This window comes from Peromyscus maniculatus, chromosome 8 (assembly GCF_049852395.1).
Source record: "Peromyscus maniculatus bairdii isolate BWxNUB_F1_BW_parent chromosome 8, HU_Pman_BW_mat_3.1, whole genome shotgun sequence".
Classification (NCBI taxonomy): Eukaryota; Metazoa; Chordata; class Mammalia; order Rodentia; family Cricetidae; genus Peromyscus; species Peromyscus maniculatus.
In genome coordinates this window covers 37,328,040-37,351,175 of record NC_134859.1, presented here as the reverse complement: position 1 = coordinate 37,351,175, position 23,136 = coordinate 37,328,040, and the positions used below count along the sequence as shown (strand labels likewise).

Sequence of the window (23,136 nt, the reverse complement as noted above, 5' to 3'; positions counted from 1 at the left end):
GCTTGTCTTTATAGAGTGTGGGGCCTCTCCTCCACTATCCCCCGCCCAATATGTGAATATGTGTGCATCTGTGTGTGTGAGAGAGAGACTCTGAGATTGAGGGTAGGCCAGTATGTGTCAGATATTTGTTAGTCAAATGCTGTTTATAAGAGTTAAGTAGATGAATGTGTTTAGAATCCGATTTGCCTGTATGCTATTTTTAAAATGTTAATTTTTATGTGTATGAGTGCTTTGCTTGCATGTCTGGACCACATACACACTTTTCCCGTGGAGGCCAGAAGAGGCTGTTGAATCTCTGGGAGTAGAATTGGAGACAGTGTGAGCCTCATTGTGGGTGCTAGGAATTGAACCTGGGTCCTTGAAGAGTGGCTAGTGCTTTTAACTGCTGAACCATCTATCCCTCTAGCCCTGAATGCTGCTTTGTTGTTAAGAAACAGGTTGTTTGCCAACCCCCCCTTCCAAGTGGAAAACAAAAAGCCCGTTGTATTGTATCTACATGTGAGAACACAGACTATTTTAGACTCTATTATAGGTTTCATTTTTAAGTCTTGAGTTGACTACCTATTTTTGAAATGAATGAGATTAGATTACTTTAATATTATAGTATATCTTCTGAATTAATGTTGTCTTTAGTTTTAAAAAGTGAGGTAAAGGCTAGAGGTGTGGTTCAGTAGGTAGAGTGCGTGGTTAGCATTCCTGAAACCCTGGGTTCAGATACCAGTACCACATAATAGGTTGATACATTGGAGGACCAGAAGTCCAATAGCAGGCCAGAGAGATGACTGGACAAGTAATAGCGATTACTGTCAAGCCTTGTGACCCGAGTTCAATCCTCAGGATCCACATGTGGAAAGAGAGAGCCTCCACATGTGTGTCATCACAAATGTAAAGGAGTCCAAACACTCACTAAAAGGCAATAGTTCAAGGTCATCCTTAGCTACATAGTTTGAGGCAGCATAGTCTCCATGAGACATTGCTGTCACAAACCTGCCATCAAAGACAGGCGGATCTGCTGCATGCGGTAGGGACAGGGGAGGTGTCACTTCATTTAATCATCAGTCTGGATAGATGTGATATCTCCAGGTGTTAAGTCAGCCAGCTGCTTGATTGTGTATCATCAAATGAGATTGAGGCCAGCCTGGGACATGTAAGATCCCATCACAAAAAAAAAAAAGTGGATGTACACACCACACAGTGAAGCACTTAAAGGACCCGTTAGTGGTATTTAGCACCTGCAGTTTTGTGAAGCATCACTTGTATGAAATGGAAACAGTCACTGCAAGATAAAGTTCCAGAGCCCGTGGGTGGTGGGTGGTGGGTGGTGGGTGGTGGGTGGTGGGTGGTGGGTGGTGGGTGGTGGGTGGTGCTGCTGCTGCTGCTGCTGTTGTTTACCTTTGATCCCAGCACTCGGGAGGCAGAGGCAAGAGGATCTCGGAGTTTGAGGCTAGCCTGGTCTACAGAGTGAGTTTCAGGACAGCCAGGGCTACACAGAGAAACTCGGTCTCAAAAAAAAAAAAAAAAAAGATTCCCAGAGCGTGTAAGCAGTTCTTGGTTTTGGTTCAAATTTCATCTGCATTTTCTATATACATCACAGCAGTGGAGTCATGAATGTGTATGGCTGTGTGTTTTACATGATGGTTTTGAGATTCATTCATGAGGAAGTGTGTACCAGTAAATTGTCGCTTCTGGCAAATGGTGTTGTGTTGTGTGGCTATATCATGTACCCTTTATCCACCACCACCAGTTCACATGCATTCACATATTTCCACCCTTAACTGTGTGTGAGTGGTGTGAGGTGGGCATTTGTGAGCAGGTGCTTGAGTATCTTTGCAGTTTTTTGAGGTGTGCACCTAGAAGTGGAATTGTGTTTGCTCATGTGGCAGTTCTTAAAACCCTTTTTTTTTTTAAAAACAAACAAACATCCAGGTGGTGGCAGTGGTGGTGCATGCCTTTAATTCCAGCACTTGGGAAACAGAGCCAAGCGGATCTCTGTGAGTTCGAGGCCATCCTGTTCTACAGAGTGAGATCCAGGACAGGCACCAAAGCTACACAGAGAAACCCTGTCTGGAAAAAAAACCAACCAAACAAAAAACAAAACATATATGTATTGGCATTACGTTCTTGGGAGTGTGCAAGCCATTTCTAGGAGCCATCTCCAGTACCTCCAGCCTTAAAATAAGCTTTTTTTTTTTTTTTTTTGGTTGTTTGAGACAGGGTTTCTCTGTCTAACAGCCCTAGCTGTCCTGGAACTTGATTTCTAGACCAGGTTGGCGTCATACTCACCTGTTTCTGCCTTCCAAGTGCTGGGGTTAAAGGCGTGCGCCACCACCAGCCTAAATGAAGCTTTCTTGAGTCATAGTCCAGTGTTTTCCAGCTTTGCTTTTCTTAGGGAACCTTGCCTGTCTGGGATGTGACATTCTCTGTTAGTTCTCCAGGGAATTACTGCTGGCTTGTTTTGCTCTTCAACACCTTGTGGTTAGTTTTCCTATCTAATATTCATTCATTTGTCATTTGTTTTCACTTCCTTTTTTTTTTTTTTGTAGCTGTTGGTAGACTTGACATATAAAAATCATTTTTAAATGTCCAGTGTAGTGGTTTTATACATGTTCATAAGATGTTCAGTCATGACCACTGTCTAATTATGGGATTTTTCTGTCCTCCAAAAAGAGAAGGAAACTCAGTCCCAATGGCAATCACTATGGGTTCCTTCCAATCTCAAGGCAGCTGTCAATATACTGTCTTGTGGATTTGCTTGTTCTTTTGTGCCTTTTTAGTTGAAATACGTATTTCTAGGCCCTTGTCAGCTTTTGTTCCAGATGCTTTTACTTTTTTGAAACAGTTGTCAGCTCTGGTGCTGGTTGGCTTGGAACTCAAATGCAATGCAAGCTAGTATACTCCCAAAACTAGCATTGCATCATGGCCATTTCTGTGTGTGTGTGTGTGTGTGTGTGTGTGTGTGTGTGTGTGTGTGTGTGTGTGTGTGTATTGAGACAGGGTTTCCCTTTGTAGCCCTGTCCCAGACTGGCCTTGAACTTGGCAATCCACCTGCTTCTGCCCTCTGCCTCCCAAGTACTGGGATTAAAGGCACGCACCACCCCAACCTGTTGAACTCCCCCCCCCCCCACACACACAGGTCATTGTGTATCTTAGGCTGACTAAGGATGACTTTGAGCTCTTGTTTTTCTTTCATGTACTATCCCGAGTGCTAGGATTACAGGCATGTGCCACCAGTACCTGTTTATGCGTGCTAAACAAGCACTGTACAACTGATCACCACCCCCAGCCCTTGAGAAACAGCGCTTAAATGGCTTTTCTTCTTCTTTTTGACTCTACTGCTATCTTCTTGCCCAGTTTGGAGTTGGTTATTAGTGTTTTTTTTTTTTTCCCCCTCTCCTTACAGTTTCTTTTTCCGTTTAAGAGAAGCTTTTTTTTCCTTTCTGTTCAAAAGATTTGTTTGAGTGTTTGCCTGTTTGTATGTAGGTGCACCATGGGCATTCCTGGTGCCCTCAGAGATGGGAAGAGGGAGGATGTTGGATTCTCTGGAAGTGGAGCTGTCGTTATGAGCTACCATATGAATTCTTGAAAAAACAGCAACAGTTAATCTCTGAGCAGCATCTCCATTTAAGGGAGCTTTTAGGTTTGTTCTCCGCTGCTGTCCTGTCGGGGCTTTTATACTCTCGCTGTGGATATGCAAACCTCTCCTGACTTAAGCTGTTGTTGGCCTCCTCAGTTCCAGTTCTTTGAGGTTTTCCTAGCACCCCCCTCACCTCTTCACCGCCTATTATTTTTCTAAAGCTGATAGTGATTGTAGCAGGCAGTAGTTTGCCTTCATTTAGAATCTCGTGTACACAAATGTTTTTATAGCAACGCTATTCGTAATAGGCCCAGAGTGGCAGCAGCTCACATACACATCAACTGGTGAATAAACAAAACGTGGCTTGGCTCATTACGTGGATTATTGTTGGCAGTTTGAAACATGTAGATAGGGAGCTGGAGAGATGGTTCAGTGGTTAAGAAAGAGCATGTTACTCTTGCAGAGGTCCTGGGTTCAGTTCCCAGCACCAGTGTGGGTTATAAGCTCACAATCGCTTATAACCCCAGTTCCAAGGGATCCTTTTCTGATCTGAGGGCACATGGTGCATATACATACATGCAGGCAAAATGCCCATACACATAAAATAATAAATCTTTTTTTTTTTTTTTTTTTTTTTTTGGTTTTTCGAGACAGGGTTTCTCTATGTAGCTTTGCGCCTTTCCTGGAACTCACTTGGTAGCCCAGGCTGGCCTCGAACTCACAGCGATCCGCCTGGCTCTGCCTCCCGAGTGCTGGGATTAAAGGCGTGCGCCACCACCGCCCGGCAAAATAATAAATCTTTAAAAAAAGTAATAAAATGAAGATATATAATAAATCATGGATGGACCTTGAGACTTGCTAGTCGTTAGACTTTTAAAGAACTCTGTTTATATAAAATGTTTAGAATAGACTAAGGGTAGAAAGTATATTCACTATTTGCTTGGGCCTTGGGTATATATAAGATTGGAATGATAATAGGGCAATGAGAAAAATTTGTGTTTTCGTGATGTGGATTCTCATTGTAGCATAGGCTGGCCCCAGATTTGCCATGTATACTAATGACTGATTGCTGTTCTCATTCTCTTGTCTCGTTTTGAGGGATGGAATTACAGGTGTGTTCTGCTTCACCTGGTTAATGGGATACTAAGGAGCATAATGTATGCATACATATGCACGTCCCAGTGCGATAGATAGTGGAGGTCGGAGGGAAAGTTGTAGCCCCGGTTCTCTCCATCCCATTATTGTGGGTTATGGCTATCAAACTCAGGCTGCTAGGCTCGAATGTGTGCTGGCCACTTTTCCCAAGTGAGGAGCCATCTCACTAGCCTCACCTTTTACTTTTCTTTCTTTTTTAAAAAACTTGTTTATTAGGTATTTTGTTTGCCTTTTTTTTTTTTTTTTTTTTTTTTGTGGGAGAGAGACCGTCACTCTATAGCTCACACTGGCCTAGAACTCGGTCTTGACCCAAGCTGGCCTAAAACAGCACTCTTCTTGATGTAGTTTCCCAAGTACTGGGATTAGAGATGAGCCACCACATCCATCTTAGTCGTGTGTCCCCCCCCCCCCCCCCATACACACACAGGGTTTCTCTTTGGAGCCTGTCCTGAAACTTGCTCTGTAGACCAGGCTGGCCTTGAACTCACAGAGATCCGCCTGGCTCTGCCTCCCGAGTGCTGGGATTAAAGGCGTGCGCCACCGCCGCCTGTCTAGTTTAGATTTTAAGTTAACAACAGCTATCACTGCAGCTCACTTTTTTTGAGTGAGACATGAGGCTGTGAGAAATTGGGGGGGGGGCGAATCCCAGCATGGTGCTCAGTGAAAGTGCCAGCCAGAGAATGCTCTGTACTCTTCTGAGGCCAAATGTATGACGTAATGGAAAAGACAAAACTATGGACATGTGGACCCAAACAGAGCAAAACCCAAAATAGTTCAAAAAAAAAAAAAAATCCAAGAAAACCAAAAACTAGCCAAGCAAACAGAAAGAGTTGGTGTTGTTGCCAAGGATTCTGGAGGAAAGGGGGGAATGGATAGGAGCAGCCTGCCCTGTTGTCAGACCTTGTAGACAGCTGGCAGAAACTCCTATGTTAGTATTCATTTGTGCACAAGGTGTGGATAGAGGAACTGCTGGGAGGAAGGTGTGTATATATGGAAGTTGTATTTTTCTCTAATTCTAATCTAATCTCATAAAGAATAGTTTTATGTCTGTTAGTGGTCTCTTTTGTTTTTGTTTTTTCGAGACAGTTTCACTGTGTAGTTTCGGAGCCTCTCCTGGATCTAGCTCTGTAGACCAGGCTGGCTTCAAACTCACAGAGATCCACCTGCCTCTGTCTCCTGAGTGCTGGGACTACTGGTGTGTGCCACCACCACCCAGCTCTGTCTCTTCTTTTCTTACCCAAGCTGACACTGAACTTTTTTTTGTCTTGTTTTACCTATATCGAGTATTTCATATAGATGAAGTAATAAATGTCCTTTGTTTGGCTTCTTTCTAGCACAGCACTTTCAGGTTTTTCTTGATGTACCATGCATCAGTTCCTTTTTGTTCCTTAGTACCATTGATATGCATTTGAATTGTTGATTTCTAGCTTCTTGCTGTCTCTTGTACCTATCGTGTACATGTTTTTTCATTAACTTACATTTCAGTTCTGTTTGTGTGTACCTAGTGTGGAATTGCAGTCATGTGGCAATGCTCTGTTTAGTATTTGAAATAGAAAGCCAAACTTTGGGGGTTTGTTTTACATTGCTCACGCCTACAGTTTCCACATCCTTGCCAGTGCTTAGATTACCTGATGTTTGGTGATAAAGCTTTCTGTTCTACACACAATTGAAATTGGTTTAACCTATTGTTTCTTTAATAGAGGCAAATTTCTGGAGATGTGTGATGATCTCTTAGCAAGAGTGGAGCCACCACTTCGTAGTGTCTTGGAACAATCCAGTAAGTATTTTCGTCATTGAATTGTTTGTATTTCAGATTCTGGGAATGTTTTACGTGTTATTTGCTGAATGAACACTGTCAGTTCTATGCTTCAATAAGCTTTATCTGCTCTTTGGAATGTTTCTTCTCCCTAAAGCCTTCTATGAAGAGTACAGTGTTTTCTCCAAAAAAAAAAAAAAAATCCCATTTTCGCCTCAAACACAGAGATATAAATCTCCCTTAAAAGGTATTTTCAGTGTTTGTGTGGTGGTCTTATAAACTCGCTGTCAGTGAGCCCTTGGTTAGCTGTGTGTGTCTGAGATGGCTCCGTTGGTCAAGGCTTGTTGCTCAGCCGTGAGAGCCTTTGTTGGGCTCCCAGCACCCACACAACCCCAGTGCAGCTGTGCTCCCTGGTAACCTTCAGCCTGGAGCTCCAGGTTCAGAGGAAGAGTCTCAGAAAAGGGGGCTGGAGAGATGACTCAGGTCAGAACAGGCATTGTCTGTTCTACCAGAGGACCCAGGGTTAAGTCCGAGCATCAACATGACCCCCTTTTCTTTTTCTTTTTTTGTTTGTTTTTTGAGACAGGGTTTCTCTGTGTAGCTTTGCGCCTTTCCTGGAACTCACTTGGTAGTCCAGGCTGGCCTCGAACTCACAGAGATCCCCCTGCCTCTGCCTCCCGAGTGCTGGGATTTAAGGCGTGGCCCACCACCGCCCGGCTGACCCCCTTTTCTGACCTCTGTTGGCATACACCTGGTTCACAGATGGATGTCATGAACAGACACATAAAGACAAAACACACGTATACATAATAAAATAGTTTAGGAAAACAAAAAAAAGTAGAGGATGGAGGTGGGGAGGTAGTACATACCTATATTTTAAGCATGTTGGGGGGGAAGTGCAGAAGGATCAGAAGTTTAAGGTCATAATCAAGTTTAAGCCTAGCCTGGGCTAGAGATCCTGTCTCAAAAAAATCCCAGCATTCAGGAGGCAGAGGCAGGTAGATCTCTGTGAGTTCAGAACAGCCAGCACTCCATAAAGAGATACTGCCTCAGAAAGATAAAGAAATAAAGTGGAAAGTGAGGACAAAGACATCACATGTTGACATGAGCAAAGGAAGAAATGCAAACCATGTGTATGTTCTGTTTTTGTCTATTTTTGTTTTTTACGACAGGGTTTCTCTGTAGCCCTGGCTGTCCTGGAACTCACTCTGTAGACCAGGCTGGCCTCAAACACATGTATATTTTATAAGATATTTTAAGTGTTTCGGACTTTTGAGGCTGATGGTTCACTTAGGAATACATTATTAACTAAAACAGTTTTGGACATGATGTTTACCTTTTTGTTGGTCACTAATTCAGGGTGTTGATGTAATGTTAGCTCAGCATTGTCTTGGGTCTTTTTGAGACAGGGTTTTTCTGTGACAGCCCTAGTGGCTGTCCTTGAACGTTTCAACAACAAACAAAAGTATGTTTTTCGAGACAGGGTCTCTAGCCCTGGCTGTCCTAGAACTCTCTTTGTAGACCAGGCTGGCCTCGAACTCACAGAGATCCGTCTGCCTCTGCCTCCCAAGTGCTGGGATTAAAGGCGTGCGCTACCACTGCCCACCTGGGGTCTTAAGTCAGTGATGACAGGTGTGTTTTTGCTTTGGACTTTGGGATTGTCATATCCTCCATGCTCCCCATTTTTCCTGCTGAGGTGGAGGTGAAAGAGTCGAAGGTGTCTTGCCTAGGCTGCTCTGGAATTCTACTCAAGCCATTTCCCCTTCCTCAGCCTCCAGCGAGAACTACAGGCACATACTTAATGGCCTGGCTGCAGCCTGTTTCTGTTTTGAAAACTGAGTGGAGGTCAGAGGGCAACTAAGCAGCAGAGTTGATGTTCTCCTTCCACATTTGCATGGATTCTGGAGACTGAACTCTCAATTGGACAGGCCTTCTCAGCATGTGCCTCAGCCCACTGAGCCATCTCACCAGCCCTGACTAGTGTCTGTAAATGCTCTCCTGAAGACATAGTGGTGGTTCTGTGAAACGTGACTGGTAAATCACAGTTGGAGGCCTGCGTGTGGCTGATGTGCTGGAATGTGGACTCCCTTGCTAGTTGGTTGTGTGACACTGCTGGGCACTCAGGACCTATACAGGGCAAAGTGTAGTGTGTTTGGCCAGTGCCTTACAGACCCCACTGTTGTACTGCTCTTCTCTATTATCTGGAGAATCAAGATGACTACTTGCACAGAGGCCACCTCCTGAGAGTGTGTGCATGTGTATTTTGGGATGGGGACGTGAGGGAGCAGAGTTTTTAATATGTCTGAGGATTAGATCACTATGAGCTCTGACTACTTTTCTTCTTCATTGTAAAATACTGATTTAAAGATTCTTTTATAAATGTCTCATTGTTGTGGCATAGAGTTAAAGAGAGAAGATATTTATGCAGTGGAGATAGTTGGTGGTGCCACACGAATTCCTGCAGTGAAAGAGAAGATCAGCAAATTTTTTGGTAAAGAACTTAGTACAACATTAAATGCAGACGAAGCTGTCACTCGAGGCTGTGCCCTGCAGGTGAGTTTGCATTTGTTTGTAGGTCATAACAAAAACATAGCTACCTGTTAACCTGAGGGTAATCTCAAGGTGTAAGATTCTGATGTACATAAAAGCTATTGGTTGTGTAATGTGTTAGAAGATGAGTTAAGAAGATAGATACATAAGCGGGGTGGTGGTGGCACACGCTTTTAATCCCAGCACTTGGGAGGCAGATGCAGATGATCTCTTGAGTTTGAGGCCAGCCTGGTCTACAGAGTGAGTCCAGGACAGCTAGGGCTACACAGAGAAACCCTGTCTAGAAAAATACCCAAACCACAACAACAACAACAAAAAAAACAAAGCTGGTGTGTGTGTGTGTGTGTGTGAGAGAGAGAGAGAGACAGACAGACAGACAGACAGACAGACAGACAGGAAGTCAGACAGAAACAAACACATACTCTAAGCTAGAGCTGTTGGGATTGGTTGAATTGTCTTGTCTTGTGAAGTAGTGCACTTCAAGTTCATGGGAACGGGTAAAGCAAAGCTAGGTTATGTTGTTGATGGTTTTTACTCTTACTCTTTTGGCTTTTTGTTCTTTTGGGGGGCCCACCAACCAGCTCCCAAATAACCCACACATGGAGGCTTATTATTTCTTATGGATGCCTGGCCTGAGGTTGGCTTGTTTCTAGCCAGCTTTTCTTAACTTTAAATTATCTCTTTTACCTTTTGCCTCTGCGCTTTTCCTCTCTATTTCTGTATGACTTTCTTTGCACTCCAGCCACTTGACAGCCACTCCAGGCCGTGCCTGACTGGGTGGCTGGCCCTAGTGTCCTCCTCTCCTTGTTGTTGCTGTGTCTTCCTTTTCTCCTATTATTCTCTCTGCCTGCCAACCCCGCCTATCCATCTCCTGCCTCGCTATTGGCCATTCAGCTCTTTATTAGACCATCAGGTGTTTAGACATGTGCACAGTAACATAGCTTCACAGCGTTAAAGCAAATGCAACCTAAAAGAATGCAACACATCTTTGCATCATTAAACAAATGTTCCACAGCATAAACAAATGTCCCACAACAAGGTTCCACAGAAAATTTGACCATGACAGCAGTTTGTAGAACTGTTCAGGTACCATTACATTAGTACTGAAGATAGTAAATAAATCAGAGATTGCCTCTTGAAGTCATTGCCAATTTATAGTGTCTGTATGTGTCAATGGAGTTTCTGAAATTATCATTCTAGTGTGCAATCTTATCACCTGCTTTCAAAGTGAGAGAATTTTCTATCACTGATGTCGTGGCATATCCAATATCTTTGAGATGGAATTCTCCTGCTGAAGAAGGGTCAAGGTAATACATCATTAATGCCATTTATGCATACTCATTTGGGTGTTGAATCTAGGTAATACATTATCCTTCCTTTATACACATATCTGTCAGGTACATGAAACAAAGTATAAATTCATGGTCAGGAATGATAATGAACCCAGTAATCTAGCATATGAGAGGTGGGAGGGAGGCAGGAAGATCAAGAGATAAAGGCTGTCTTCAGCTACATTGGGAGTATTTGATCAGGCTGGGCTACATGAGATTTTGTATCCAGTGTTCTACCTGCATGTAAGCCTACAGGCCAGAAGAGGGCACCAGATCTCACTACAGGTGGTTGTGAGCCACCATGTTACTGGGAATTGAACTCAGGATCTCTGGAACAGCAGCCAGTGCTCTTAACCTCTGAGCCATCTCCCCAGCCTGGTTTTTTTTTTTTTTTTTTTTTTTTTAAAGACACGAATAAATCAGTGCCCTGTTATTTAATTTTTTTATGCTTGTTCTCATTGAGACTTTGTGCCCTCTTGTGTTGATTGGGTATATTCCTTTTTAAAAGTATGTTATTTTTTAAATGCACTTAATTAAATTTTTTTTGTTTTTATTTGTGTGAGTGTTTTACCTGTGTCTGTACCTGTATGCCATATCTCTGTGGTTAGTGTCTGAGGAGTCCAGAAGAACGCATTGGATCCCCTACAAATGAAGTTAAAGATTGTTGTGAGCCACCATGTGGTTGCTGGGAATCAAACCCATGTCCTTTGGAAGAACAGCCAGTGCTGTTAACTGCTGAGCCATCTCTCTAGCTTCCCTTGAATAACCTGGAAATAATAGCCAACAAGAAGAAACTAAGACTATTCAGTAATTATAATCCTATGATACATGTGTCAGAAGTGTTAAGAATATCAGGAATTTGGGTTGAGCAGATAGGTGGGTAAAATGCAAGCCCGGAGACCTGGGTTCAAATCTCCACATCCCATGTAAAGCTCGGGTGAGGTGGGAGATGAGGTTTGGTGAATGCCCAGAAGCTTGCACGCTGGGAGCCTGGAATGGGCAGCAGCAAATAGCAGAGGCCTTATTCTCAACTAAGGTGGAAGGCGAGGACTCAAGGCTGTCTTCTGACCTCAACATGCACACATCTATGAAACATAACCCCCCAATAAAAGAAAAGACGGGACTATCTTTTAAAAAATTTGTAATACTTTATTTGTATTTTATGTACATTGGTCTTTTGCCTGCATGTATGTCTATGTGAGGATGTCAGATCTTGGAGTTACAGACAGTTACTAGCTGCCATGTGGGTGCTGGATTTGAACCTGGGTCCTCTGGAAAAGCAGTCAGTGCTCTTAAACCTCTGAGCCATTTCTCCAGCCTTGGAATATAAAGGAGTTTTATTAATTTGTGGGGTTTTGTCTTTTTCTTCTACCTAGTGACTGTGAAGTCTTCCCCAAAAATCATGCTGCTCCTTTCTCCAAAGTCCTCACCTTTTATAGAAAGGAACCTTTCACTCTTGAGGCCTACTATAGCTCTCCTCAGGATTTGCCCTATCCAGATCCTGCTATCGGTAAGTAGAATTGGAAACCTAAAACAGTAACAAAAACTTGTCTCTACTTGGGAGTACTAAAAGAAAGAAATACAGACTATTCAGAAGTTTCGGTGCTTTATGACCCAAAAGCAACCATCTTCTGTTTGTAATCCTGGGTATAGAAGCAGTCAGGTGGTTATTATTTAATTGAGTCTTGTGTTGTGTGGCAATATTCCTGGATTGAGTGCACATTGTGGGTGACTGACTATAAGATGGTCCTGATGAAAAGCACGATAGAGATCAGCTTGGTTCTAGTACAGAATTTCAAGATTTGCAGAGAAATCACACAATTGTTCTACAGCATCAGTCCATCCTAGAATTTAGAACCAAGTTGACCAGAGTCTTTACAAACTGGGAATGGTTATGATTTGGAAATACTATCAAGAAGAGAGACCAAGATTTCTGTAAGGTCTGTGATGTGAATAAAGAGCAGGAGCAGCTTCAGTGGCCTGCACAAATGTGGAGAGTTGGCTGCCCTGCTTTCCATTTGTAGGATAGGGTATGACAATCATACCTGGAAGGGCTAACTTCTAAATCCCTTTCTGTCTGCCTTGGGTATGCTCTCACTAACACATTGGGCTTCCATACTCTTCTCTGAAACCCACCATAGGGCTGACCTCTCCTACTGAGTTTTTCTCTTTCTCTCTGGCAACTGCCAAGATGTACAGCTTGCCTTTCCTGTAGTCTTTCTTTTTAAACTCTAATAAAATTGTCTTTAGGCTTTAAGAAAGGAAAAAAAACAAAACAAAACAAAAAAACTCCCAAAACAAAATTTGGTATAATGGTGAGATTTACAAGTGATAATTTCTTAGGAAATGACACAAACTGGAAAATTTTAAAAGTAAATGGTAGGATTGGGCTCTTGACTATCTGGCACAGCCTGGTTGTTTTCTTAAGTATATGGAAGTTTAAGTTGAGTCTTATATTGTGCATTCTCTTGCATCTTTTCTTAAATCCCTAGCTCAGTTTTCAGTTCAGAAAGTCACTCCACAGTCTGATGGCTCCAGCTCAAAAGTGAAGGTCAAGGTTCGGGTGAATGTCCATGGCATTTTCAGTGTGTCCAGTGCGTCCTTAGTAGAAGTGCACAAGTCCGAGGAAAATGAGGAGCCGATGGAGACTGATCAGAATGCAAAGGAAGAAGAGGTAACCTGAATGTTTTCTATCATTTATGTTGGTCATGTGACTGGCTGACAGGAGCACTGAGAGCTTGCTGAGTGTGTTTGTACATTCCCACTCAACCCACTTTTACATTTTACTGGAATGGAAATGAACTCCAATTGGCTCTTTCCTTCAGACCATTTGTCAGCTTAAACTACTACTGACTGTAGGAAAATGCTCTTAAGTTTGTTTTCAGAAGTACAGTAGATGTCCTGGATAAGTAGGTCTTAACTCTTTGTACATCAGACTCCAAAAGCTTGGCTTTCTTCCCCAGATGTGGTGTGTTTGGGGATTCAGGTACTGGCATTCTCCATAGCATCTTGGACCATTCCTATAGGCCATGCACATTGAGTTCTTGGTTCAGGTGCTCCACAAACTTCTTTATTATTGCTACTGAAAGAATTCTCTGTGGGTTTCTCTTCAGCATGTACAAAGGTTATGTTTTTAAGTTTGAAAATGTTGGTGTAGGGACTCTTGACAAAGTCAAGGCTCTGGGAGGGAGCATGTAGAAGGGAAGCACAAGCTTGCTTCAGAGGTTGTATTTGCCACACTCTACTGAGTGCTTTATGGTTCACAAAGCTAATCTTGTAGTTGCTCTACTTCATACAAGGGTGGGCATGTTGGGCAGGACAAGTACTACATTGTTATGTTGAACTCCACAGAGGAAAACTTCATGTCCTGTGTAACTTGTGCATAGTTAGAGTTTTGAGCCTCGGTATGCTGATTACTGGGGAGTCGATGGGAATTCTATACCATGTGGCTTTGAGTGCCATTCAAGGCTGCTTAGTGTTTTGTGAGAATCTTCTGGTTTCAGTGTTTAATTTGACTTTTCAGAAGATGCAAGTGGACCAGGAGGAACCACACACTGAAGAGCAGCAGCCACAAACACCAGCAGAAAACAAGGCGGAGTCTGAGGAAATGGAGGTACAGGCTTTCTTTTAGAATTCTTGATGTCTTACAAACTCCTGGGGCTGCCTTGGACTGTGGTTATACACTATTACTTATGAGTTTTTAGCTATACTGCATAGTGTGTTTTGGAAAGTTAAAGGAGCATATATCGTTGCTAATTTGTTACTGATGAAGCAGTGAGATTTTTTTTTCTTAAATTTTGTCAAGTATTTTACTGTGTGTGTGTGTGTGTGTGTGTGTGTGTGTGTGTGTGTGTACATGTGTGTGTACATGTGTGTGTACACGTACATACTTCCCCTCTCCAGACAGTGAGACAGAAGATAATGTTTTTTTCTTTTCTCAAACTTTGTCAAGTGTTTTACTCTGGTCTCTGTGTGTATATGTGTGTGTCCGTGTGTGTAGAAAATACTACCTCCGCCCTCCCCAGACAGGATCTCTCTGTGTAACCCTGGAACTTGCTTAGTACTTGCTTTGCTTAGTACTTGCTTAGTGTCTACTGGTCTCAGGCTGGCCTCAAACTCACAGAGATCTGCCTTCCTTTGCCTCCTGAGTGCCAGGATTAAAGATGTGTGCCACCACCACTCGACATGAAGAACAATTTTGATGGTTTATTTTTCATGAGTCTGTTCTGACATGTATGTAATTTGAGAAACATCTGATTTGGTGCCACATGCTGTACCCTATTGAATATTGTTGTCCTTATAGTGATAAATACCAGTGTGGGACAACATAATATATAGTATTCTAGTTGAGATTTCTGTCTTTGTAGCTACTATTTTCCTATGGAGGTGTGGAATGGCCCCTAACCAAGAGCAGCCACCAAGGTGGCTAGGGAGCAAGAACTGCCATTCCTTATAAGGGTATAAGGTATTTCGGTGTGGCTAGGTAGATGGGTCAGTTGGTAACAGTGCTAAATTCCATCCCCAGTGCAGGGCCAGCACTTATTGCCAAACTCAACAACTTGAGTTGGATCCCATGTGGTGGAAAGAATATTACATTGATTCTCTACAAATTGTCTTCTGACCCCCACCCACATGTACCATAGCATGTATACATGTACACATACAAATAAAAATTTAAGAATGTGACCTTTTTTTAGGTTCTAATTCCACCGTCTTTGCAGTCTCTGCTGTTTAGGCAGGTCCCTGTGGTGATTAAAATCTGTGACCCATTTCCATGTCATCGAACAGATTTCCCACCTAGCTTTGTAGGTGGTGGTGGTGGTTTTTTGGGTTTGTGTGTGTGGTTGGGTTGGGGTTTTTTTGTTTTTTTTGGAGACAGGGTCTCACATAGCTCAGACTGACCTTGAACTCCTGATGTCCCCAGCCTGTGCTATCCAAGTGTTTTGTATGTTGGTTGTGAGATTGCAGAGGGTTGTTGGGTGTGTTAGCTGTTTTTCATTTTTAGTTTAAAAATACACATGAGGTTACACTATAGCACTGTAGTGCCATTGTTTTCTAACTTATAGAATAAAATTCTCTACCTGTTCTTTCCCAGACCCCTAATGACCACCATTATGGTTTCCTCCTGAATGTACTACTCCAGAGATGACAGGATTCACTTCTTATTTTCAAGATGATAATCATGAGTTACTTTTGACTTGATCCATTTTAAAATGTAGGGTTAGTCTGTATGTTTTTGTTCATTTTTTTTTTTTTTAAGACGTCTCAAGCTGGATCAAAAGATAAAAAGACGGACCAACCACCTCAAGCCAAGAAGGCAAAAGTGAAGACCAGCACTGTGGACCTGCCCATCGAGAGCCAACTCCTGTGGCAGCTGGACCGAGAGATGGTTGGCCTGTATACAGAGAACGAGGTACATTCAGACTGTGTAGCCTTTAAGACCGTGGTTCTTATCTTTTCTAATGCCTTTAATATAGTTCCTCATGTTGTGGTGGCCCTAACATAAAAATTGCTTTTCCATTTTATTGATTGATTGATTGGTTTTTCTGGGCAGGATTTCTCTGTGTAACAGCCCTGGCTGTCCTGGAACTCGCTTTATAGACCAGACTGGCCTTGAACTCAAATTCTTAGCTCCTGCCTCCCAAGTGCCAGGACTAAAGGTGTGTGCCACCATGCTTGGCAAAAAAAAGTTCTTATAAACAGCTTCAGGGATCCCCCCCCCCGCCCCCGCCCCCAAGACAAGGTTCTCTGTGTAGCCCTGGTCATCGTGGAACTCACTCAGTAGAACACTCTGACCTGAAACTCACAGATACATCACCTGCTTCTGCCTACCAAGTGTTGGGATCAAAGGCGTGTGCTGCCACTCAAATTTTTGTCTTAAATGTATTTGATTTTGCTTTTGTGGGTATATCTTAATATTTTCATTATTCCCTCCCTTCAAAACAAACCCCACAAAGCTGTGATCTTCAAATTTTCTTCCTGGTTATATTCCTGGCTCTGTTTTGTTGGGGTGGCTCACAAGAGTTGAAAGGATTGGAACGGGAAAACTCTTTGCTTTTCAGTTGTGTCAGTTGATGCTCATAGCTGGCCTCGAGTCTAATCTATTGCTCCTGTTCCAGGGTAAGATGATCATGCAGGATAAACTGGAGAAGGAACGGAACGATGCCAAGAACGCGGTGGAAGAATATGTGTACGAGATGAGAGATAAACTTAGTGGTGACTATGAGAAGTTTGTGAGTGAAGATGTAAGTGTGCCGCTCCTCACTGTGGGTGTGTAGGGAGGTCTTCAGACACCTGAGAAGGAAGCCGGCTACTGTGTGGGTGTGAGCGAGGAACTAAAAATGTTTGGAGAGAGAGCCTCAGTGGTTAGAGGACTTGCTGCTCTTTCAGAGGATCTGAGATTGGTTCTCGGCACCCATGTGGTGGCTCACAGTGTCTGTAACTACAGTTCTAGAGAATTGACACCCTTTTCTGGCCTCCATGGACGCTGCATGCATGTGGTAAAAGTACATACGGGCAAGCAAAACATTCACATGCCTAAAATAAACCCAAATACTAAAGCATGTATCTCTTTGGGAGTTACATAGTGGTAAACTAAACATGCATATATTCAAAAACGTACATGTGTGAAGAGTACACATGGATGTGAGTCTATGTAGAGGCTCAGAGTTGATGTCTGCAGTTCTCCACTTTTATTATTTTTGAGGCAGTCTTTCCTTGAACCTGCAACTAGCTTGTTTTTACTAGTGTAGCTAGCCAGCCTATTCCAGGGACCCCCATCTCTTGTCTCCTGAGTGCTGAGATCATAGGAGCCGCATACCTGCTTGGCTTCTACATGGGTTCTGGGTATCGTAAGCACATTAACTCCTTTACTGATCCATCTCCCCAGCTTGGTTTTGAATTTCTTTATTATTTTCTTTATTGTTAGAATGTTTCCCATTACAGTGTGAGTGAGTGAGTGAGTGAGTGAGAGAGAGAGAGAGAGAGAGAGAGAGAGAGAGAGAGAGAGAGAGAGAGAGAGAGAATTATAATGTTTTCTTTATTTACAGGATCGCAATAGTTTTACCTTAAAATTAGAGGATACTGAAAATTGGTTGTATGAAGATGGAGAAGACCAACCAAAGCAAGTTTATGTAGACAAATTGGCTGAATTAAAAGTAAGTGACCTTTTTTTTTGTTTTGGGTTTTCGAGGCAGGGTTTCTCTGTAGCTCTGGTGCCTGTCCTGGACTTACTCTGTAGACCAGGCTGGCCTGGAACACCCAGAGATCCGTCTGGCTCTGCCTCCGAGTGCTGGGATTAAAGGCGTGCCCCCCACAGTGTTACTGAGGCCTGGAATAGTTCTCTTCTAGGTGAAAGCAGAGCATCTCCTGTATGGTAAAACCGGATAGTTAACATAAAGTATCACCCCGATTGAGGTCTTTGTTTGGAAAACGTTGTAAATTCAAATCGGAACATGGCCTTTTGTTTCAGCTTTGCACTGTGGACTTCCGGAGAACTGGGCATTGCAGCTGTCCAGAGTGGGTGGCTCAAGGACAGTGCCTGGGGCTTAGCTTGCCCTGGCAGGGGTGCAAGTGCTCCTGCTAGCTGTGCCTTTGTGGGTTTTATTTGTTTATTGTTGAGACAGAGTCTCTCTCTGTTGCCTAGCTAGCTATTCTGGAACTCAGTATGTAGATCAGGCCAGCCTTGATCTCAGATCCACCAGCCTTTGCCTCGCAAAGTGCTGGAATTAAAGGCACGAACCACCACTGCCCAACTTCCCTGTGCAAAATGTTTTTCTTTGTCATTTGAGAGGTGCCAAGCATGTGAAAGTTGAGGACCAATCATTTTGGCCATCTTGGCTAGTGTCTTTTCTGTACATTTCTCCAAGTTTGGGTTAGATTTTCTGTGATTTGGGTTATGTTTAATACAGAATATTTCTGTATTAATTGTAAAAGCCTCATGCTGCACCATCATTGCACCAGAGATCTCCAGTGTCACTGTGTTGAGTTTTCAAGTTCATTTTCTTTTTTGTTTTTTTTTTTGTTTGTTTTGTGTTTTGTTTTTTTTTCCGAGACAAGGTTTCTCTGTGTAGCTTTGCGCCTTTCCTGGAGCTCACTTGGTAGCCCAGGCTGTCCTCGAACTCACAGAGATCCGCCTGGCTCTGCCTCCCGAGTGCTGGGATTAAAGGCGTGCGCCACCAATGCCTGGCTCAAGTTCATTTTCTAAACAATGATCATCTAGTGGATTTGCATTGGGACCCAGATGTAGTGCACCACCAATGTGTCTCCTCATCCATGTCTGGCTGACCTTTATGTTCTGCTTTTCCTCGTGTATGTGCTGAAAAGACTGCTCTTTCTCCTTTTGTTGTGGAGAATTTTCTCTGGGTGTGGATTTCGCCACTTTTTTTATTTTTTATTTTTTTTTAACTTTTTATTTCTTTATGTGTATGAGTGTTTTGCCTGCATGCATATCTGTGCGCCACTTATGTGTCTGATGCCCAAGGAAGCTAAAAGAGGATATTGGATGCCCTGAAACTAGAGTTACAGACAGTTGTGAGCCACCATGTGGGTGCTGGGAATTGAACCTGGGTCCTCTACAAGAGCAGCCAATTCTGTAACCACTGAGTCATCTCTCCAGTCCCTGGATTTTGCCACTTTTACCTTAATAGTGGTAATGTGATTTCATCAGAGTCTAATATGACTTAAATGTTTTGTTGTTGTTGTTGAGGTTTTATTTATTTTTGTGTGTGTGTTTGCCTAGATGTGTTCTTTTGTACCATGTCTGTGCAGTGTCCCTGGAGGCCAGGATTCTGATCTCCTAGGACTGGGGTTACAGATGGTTCTGAGGCACTGTTTGGCTGCTAGGATGTAAACCCGGGTTCTCTGAAGGAGTAGCAAGTGCTACTCCAGTGTGCTTTTTTGTTTGTATGTTTTTTGAGACAAGCTTTTTCTGTGTAGCCCTGACTGTCCTGGAACTTGCTCTCTAGACCAGGCTGGCCTCAAACTTATAGAGATCTGCTTGCTACAGTGTGGTTTTTTAATAAGAAAAATTGTTGGGCAAGTACATTTAGAAGACAGATAACTTCTGGTTTCCTCCTACTGTGAGAACTGGGATTTGGGCAGTAATAAACAATTCCACTTGGGACAGTCTTGACTTAACGCTCATGAGCAGCCAGAGGAGCCTGATACTTGTAATGGTTTAGAGAAACATTTATCCTAATATACATGCACATAGTATTGTTTATATATTTGTATGTATTCATGTGTGTGCACACACATACCCAGAGAATGACACTTTAGCTCCATTACTCTTAGTCCTAGTAGTAGCACTGTAACTTAAATGGTGTAAGCTACCCTGTACAAACCTGTGTATTCTCCTATTAGAATCTAGGTCAGCCTATTAAGACACGGTTCCAGGAATCTGAAGAAAGACCAAAGTTATTTGAAGAACTAGGGAAGCAAATCCAACAGTATATGAAAGTGATCAGCTCTTTCAAAAACAAGGTATCTTATTATTTTCATTTTTCTATGATTTTGGTCAGGGCACTGTGTATTTGTTTTTGTTTGATTTTGTTTTTTTGTATTTTGGTTTTTCGAGACAGGGTTTCTTTGTGTAGCCCTGTGGCTGGCTTGGAACTCAGAGATCTGCCTGCCTCCTCTTCCCGAGGGCTGAGATTAAAGGAGTATTTTATTAGTTTTATTCTTGTGCACATAGAAGGTGTTGGATTCTTCCTGGGACTGGAGTTAGAAGTGGTTTGAAGCTGCCCAGTGTGGGTGAAGGGAACTGAACTTGGGTCTTACTTACAAGAGCAGCAAGTGCCCTTAGCCACCAAGCTGTCTCTAGCTCCAAATGAGGATTTTTTGAAAGGCAGTATTGGGCAGGGAGTGATGCGCTTTGGCACTTAGCTGTCCACCCCCACTTGCAGGAGGACCAGTATGAGCACTTGGATGCTGCCGACATGACAAAGGTAGAGAAGAGCACCAACGAGGCGATGGAGTGGATGAATAACAAGCTGAACCTGCAGAACAAGCAGAGCCTGACACTGGATCCAGTTGTCAAGACAAAGGAGATTGAAGCTAAAATTAAGGTAGTTTGCAACTTTATGCACTCTAGACTTTTCTTGGCAGCTCTTTTGTTATTAACAGCTACTGGGGATTATCATGCAAAATAAAATATGTTTAATTTACAAGAAATCCTCGTTTTCTTTCTTTACCCTCCTAGGAGCTGACGAGTATTTGCAGTCCTATAATTTCAAAGCCCAAACCCAAAGTGGAACCCCCAAAGGAGGAGCCAAAACACGCTGAGCAGAATGGACCAGTGGACGGCCAAGGAGATAACCCAGGCCCCCAGGCGGCCGAGCAGGGTGCAGACACATCTGTGCCTTCTGATGCAGACAAGAAGCTTCCTGAGATGGACATTGATTGATTCCAACATTTGTTTATATTAAAACAGACTATTATAAAGCTTTAAGTTGTCAACTTTGTTCTAAATATCAACTAGAGCAAGCAAATACTGGAGATTTCTTAGTTTTTAGGGGATCTTGGGGGTGGGGTATAGGTAATGTATGGAGCATTTTGACTTCTAAATAGGTAGATCCAGAGATCGAGTGCACACTCTCTCTCTCTTCATTATGGTCCTGTTTAAGAGCTCAGCTAGTCTTTCTGAACGCCTGCCTTCCTCCTTTGTGTTTTAATCATGCTTCTACAAGATGAAGTGTGTTGGGAAAGCTGAGCTCTAGCAAAAGCTTTGACAGCCACCAGGCAGGCTTTTCTTTATACATGACAGAAGCTCACATTACGCTTGTAAAGTCTGAGTGGAGATCACCACCAGCATTCTCGTCCTGTAGCAGGGCTGTGGCTGGCACTTCCTCCATTTCTGAGGGCCAGAGCCTGGGCAAGCATGGATTAACACGGAGTGCAGAGCACAGCAGGGCCTGCTCTGAGGCCTCATGGCTCTCCATTCCCAGCCCTGTCTCCCTTCTCCCTCAGCAAGCAGTTATAAATGCCCCATGTCCTCTTCACTTAGAGTGAGCTTTAGCGAATCAAGGGACTTGGATGCAGTAGCTTCCCATACTTCCCTAAAGTAAATTTGCTAATCCTGAAGCATCGAAGTACAGTTTTCCCTTCAGGTTAGGTTGTAGAGAACACGGTTGGGTGTGGGCATGGCGAATCTGAGCTATCCATCCTTGCTTATTATGGTGGAAAGATTTGTACCCTGACCTGCTCAAGTGGGAGATAATGTGTGTAAATTAGAGAATTGGACAGAAGAGGATGAGAGTTCAAGATTCTTAGCTCATTTGCCATCACCTGTGTTACTGTTAATGTGTCATGAATCTGCCAATCTGTATGTTACAACAGCTGACAGATTGTAAGCTATTGCATCGATTGCTCTGGATGAGTCTGAAATTAGCGTTGAGGTGCTCAAGGTCACAGGAATGCCTCACTGTTGACTGCAGACAGTGTCGGCACTAAACATTTCCTGGGGCAAGTCCACAGGAAGGAGATGTTCTGGAAACAAAGGGATGCCTGCAGTAGAGGGCAGAGTTGGTTACCTGCCTTAGTTACAAGTGTTGGTTATGTTCTGGGTCTTTGTAATCACTGATCTCTGTCACAGAGCCTCTCTGTTCATTTTTGCTTGTTGGAAATAAGCTTAAAACCATGCATAGTTCAATTCACTATGCTTCTGTCTGTCTGCACAGAAAGTGCTGTAGCCCTCAAGTGTTGTAGAGGCAGTTGATGGGAGAGGGGGAACGAAGTCAAGTCAGTGACTGGATGCCCGCTCGGCACAGGCCTGGAGCCCAGGCCCGGTGTGTGCTTTGCTGAAGGAGTGCCTGCCGGTCCCGCTGGGAGGCCCATAGCTGTTTCAAGTGCAGGCTGCAGGATTAAGCCAATTCTTATGCAACTTGACTGTCTTTAATGACCATTTCTCATAAACATTTGTGTGGCGGGGGGTGGGAGGGTTCTGGGGTTGGGGTGGGAATGAATTTGAAGTTTAAAGTTAAAACTAGAAATCAGATGGTCTGCTTCTGCTGTCAAGACAGACAGACTGGATTTATGTGGAGGCAGGCCAGAGTGGCAACTGATGACTTGTGTGCAGACAAGCATTTATCCAGGTTGCGTTAATCATCCAAATTGGTTTGTTAAAAACTCAAGGTCACATTCTTACACTAAAAACCAGTAAACATGAGACAAAGTTTAGGAAAAACTAATAAAAGAAACCTGTCTTAACTCGAATGGTTTTCTTAATTTCCTTATGTGGACTGGTGAGTGAGTGTGTGAGAGAGACTTTCTATGTAACACAGCCTTGCTGGAATGTAGTGTTGTCAGGCCCTTAGGCCCTGGTGTAGGAATCTTCTGTAAGGCTTGCCTGTAGGTTTGACGGCAGTGAAAGGTAGACGGTAAGTAGATCATAGTGAATACCAGGACTGAGTAGATCCAGAATCCGCTAGTGTTGACATGATGTGTGCCCTGTGGTTGTGGAAATGGGAGTGAAACCATGAGACTTCTATTGCCAAGTCAGGGGTTCTAGGTAGGGAGAGGTCAGAGGCATTACTGTCTGGAGTCATGTGCCGCTCTTTCTGAGACAACTCTTACCTAATCCTGGCTGTCCAGGAACCCTGCCTCTGCCTCCCGAGTGTTGGGATCAAAGGCGTGCACCACCACACCCAGCTGAAGTCAGACCTAACTGCTCTGGTCTACGTGCTGGGAGAAGAGAGGTCTATGGTGGGGATGGGCGTGGGCATGGCCACAGCGTCAGTCCTGGAGAAGAGCGGTCCTGTTCCATAGCTGCT

The 23,136-nt window shown here is 43.4% G+C and overlaps 1 protein-coding gene across 1 annotated transcript in view; it reads left to right on the top strand.

The window, feature by feature from the left end:
- The window catches only part of Hspa4 (heat shock protein family A (Hsp70) member 4), a 44,811-nt gene extending 24,002 nt beyond the window's left edge, over positions 1-20,809 (top strand). Inside the window, exons 8-19 of the mRNA XM_006995880.4 lie at positions 6,430-6,506; positions 8,887-9,038; positions 10,236-10,342; positions 11,743-11,876; positions 12,859-13,040; positions 13,890-13,979; positions 15,627-15,779; positions 16,486-16,611; positions 17,416-17,523; positions 19,730-19,849; positions 20,272-20,433; positions 20,568-20,809. Of these exons, the coding sequence (XP_006995942.1) occupies positions 6,430-6,506; positions 8,887-9,038; positions 10,236-10,342; positions 11,743-11,876; positions 12,859-13,040; positions 13,890-13,979; positions 15,627-15,779; positions 16,486-16,611; positions 17,416-17,523; positions 19,730-19,849; positions 20,272-20,433; positions 20,568-20,771 (1,615 nt within the window). The 3' untranslated portion in view covers positions 20,772-20,809. The remainder of the gene's footprint in view (positions 1-6,429; positions 6,507-8,886; positions 9,039-10,235; positions 10,343-11,742; positions 11,877-12,858; positions 13,041-13,889; positions 13,980-15,626; positions 15,780-16,485; positions 16,612-17,415; positions 17,524-19,729; positions 19,850-20,271; positions 20,434-20,567) is intronic.
- Positions 20,810-23,136: the final 2,327 nt, after the last annotated feature.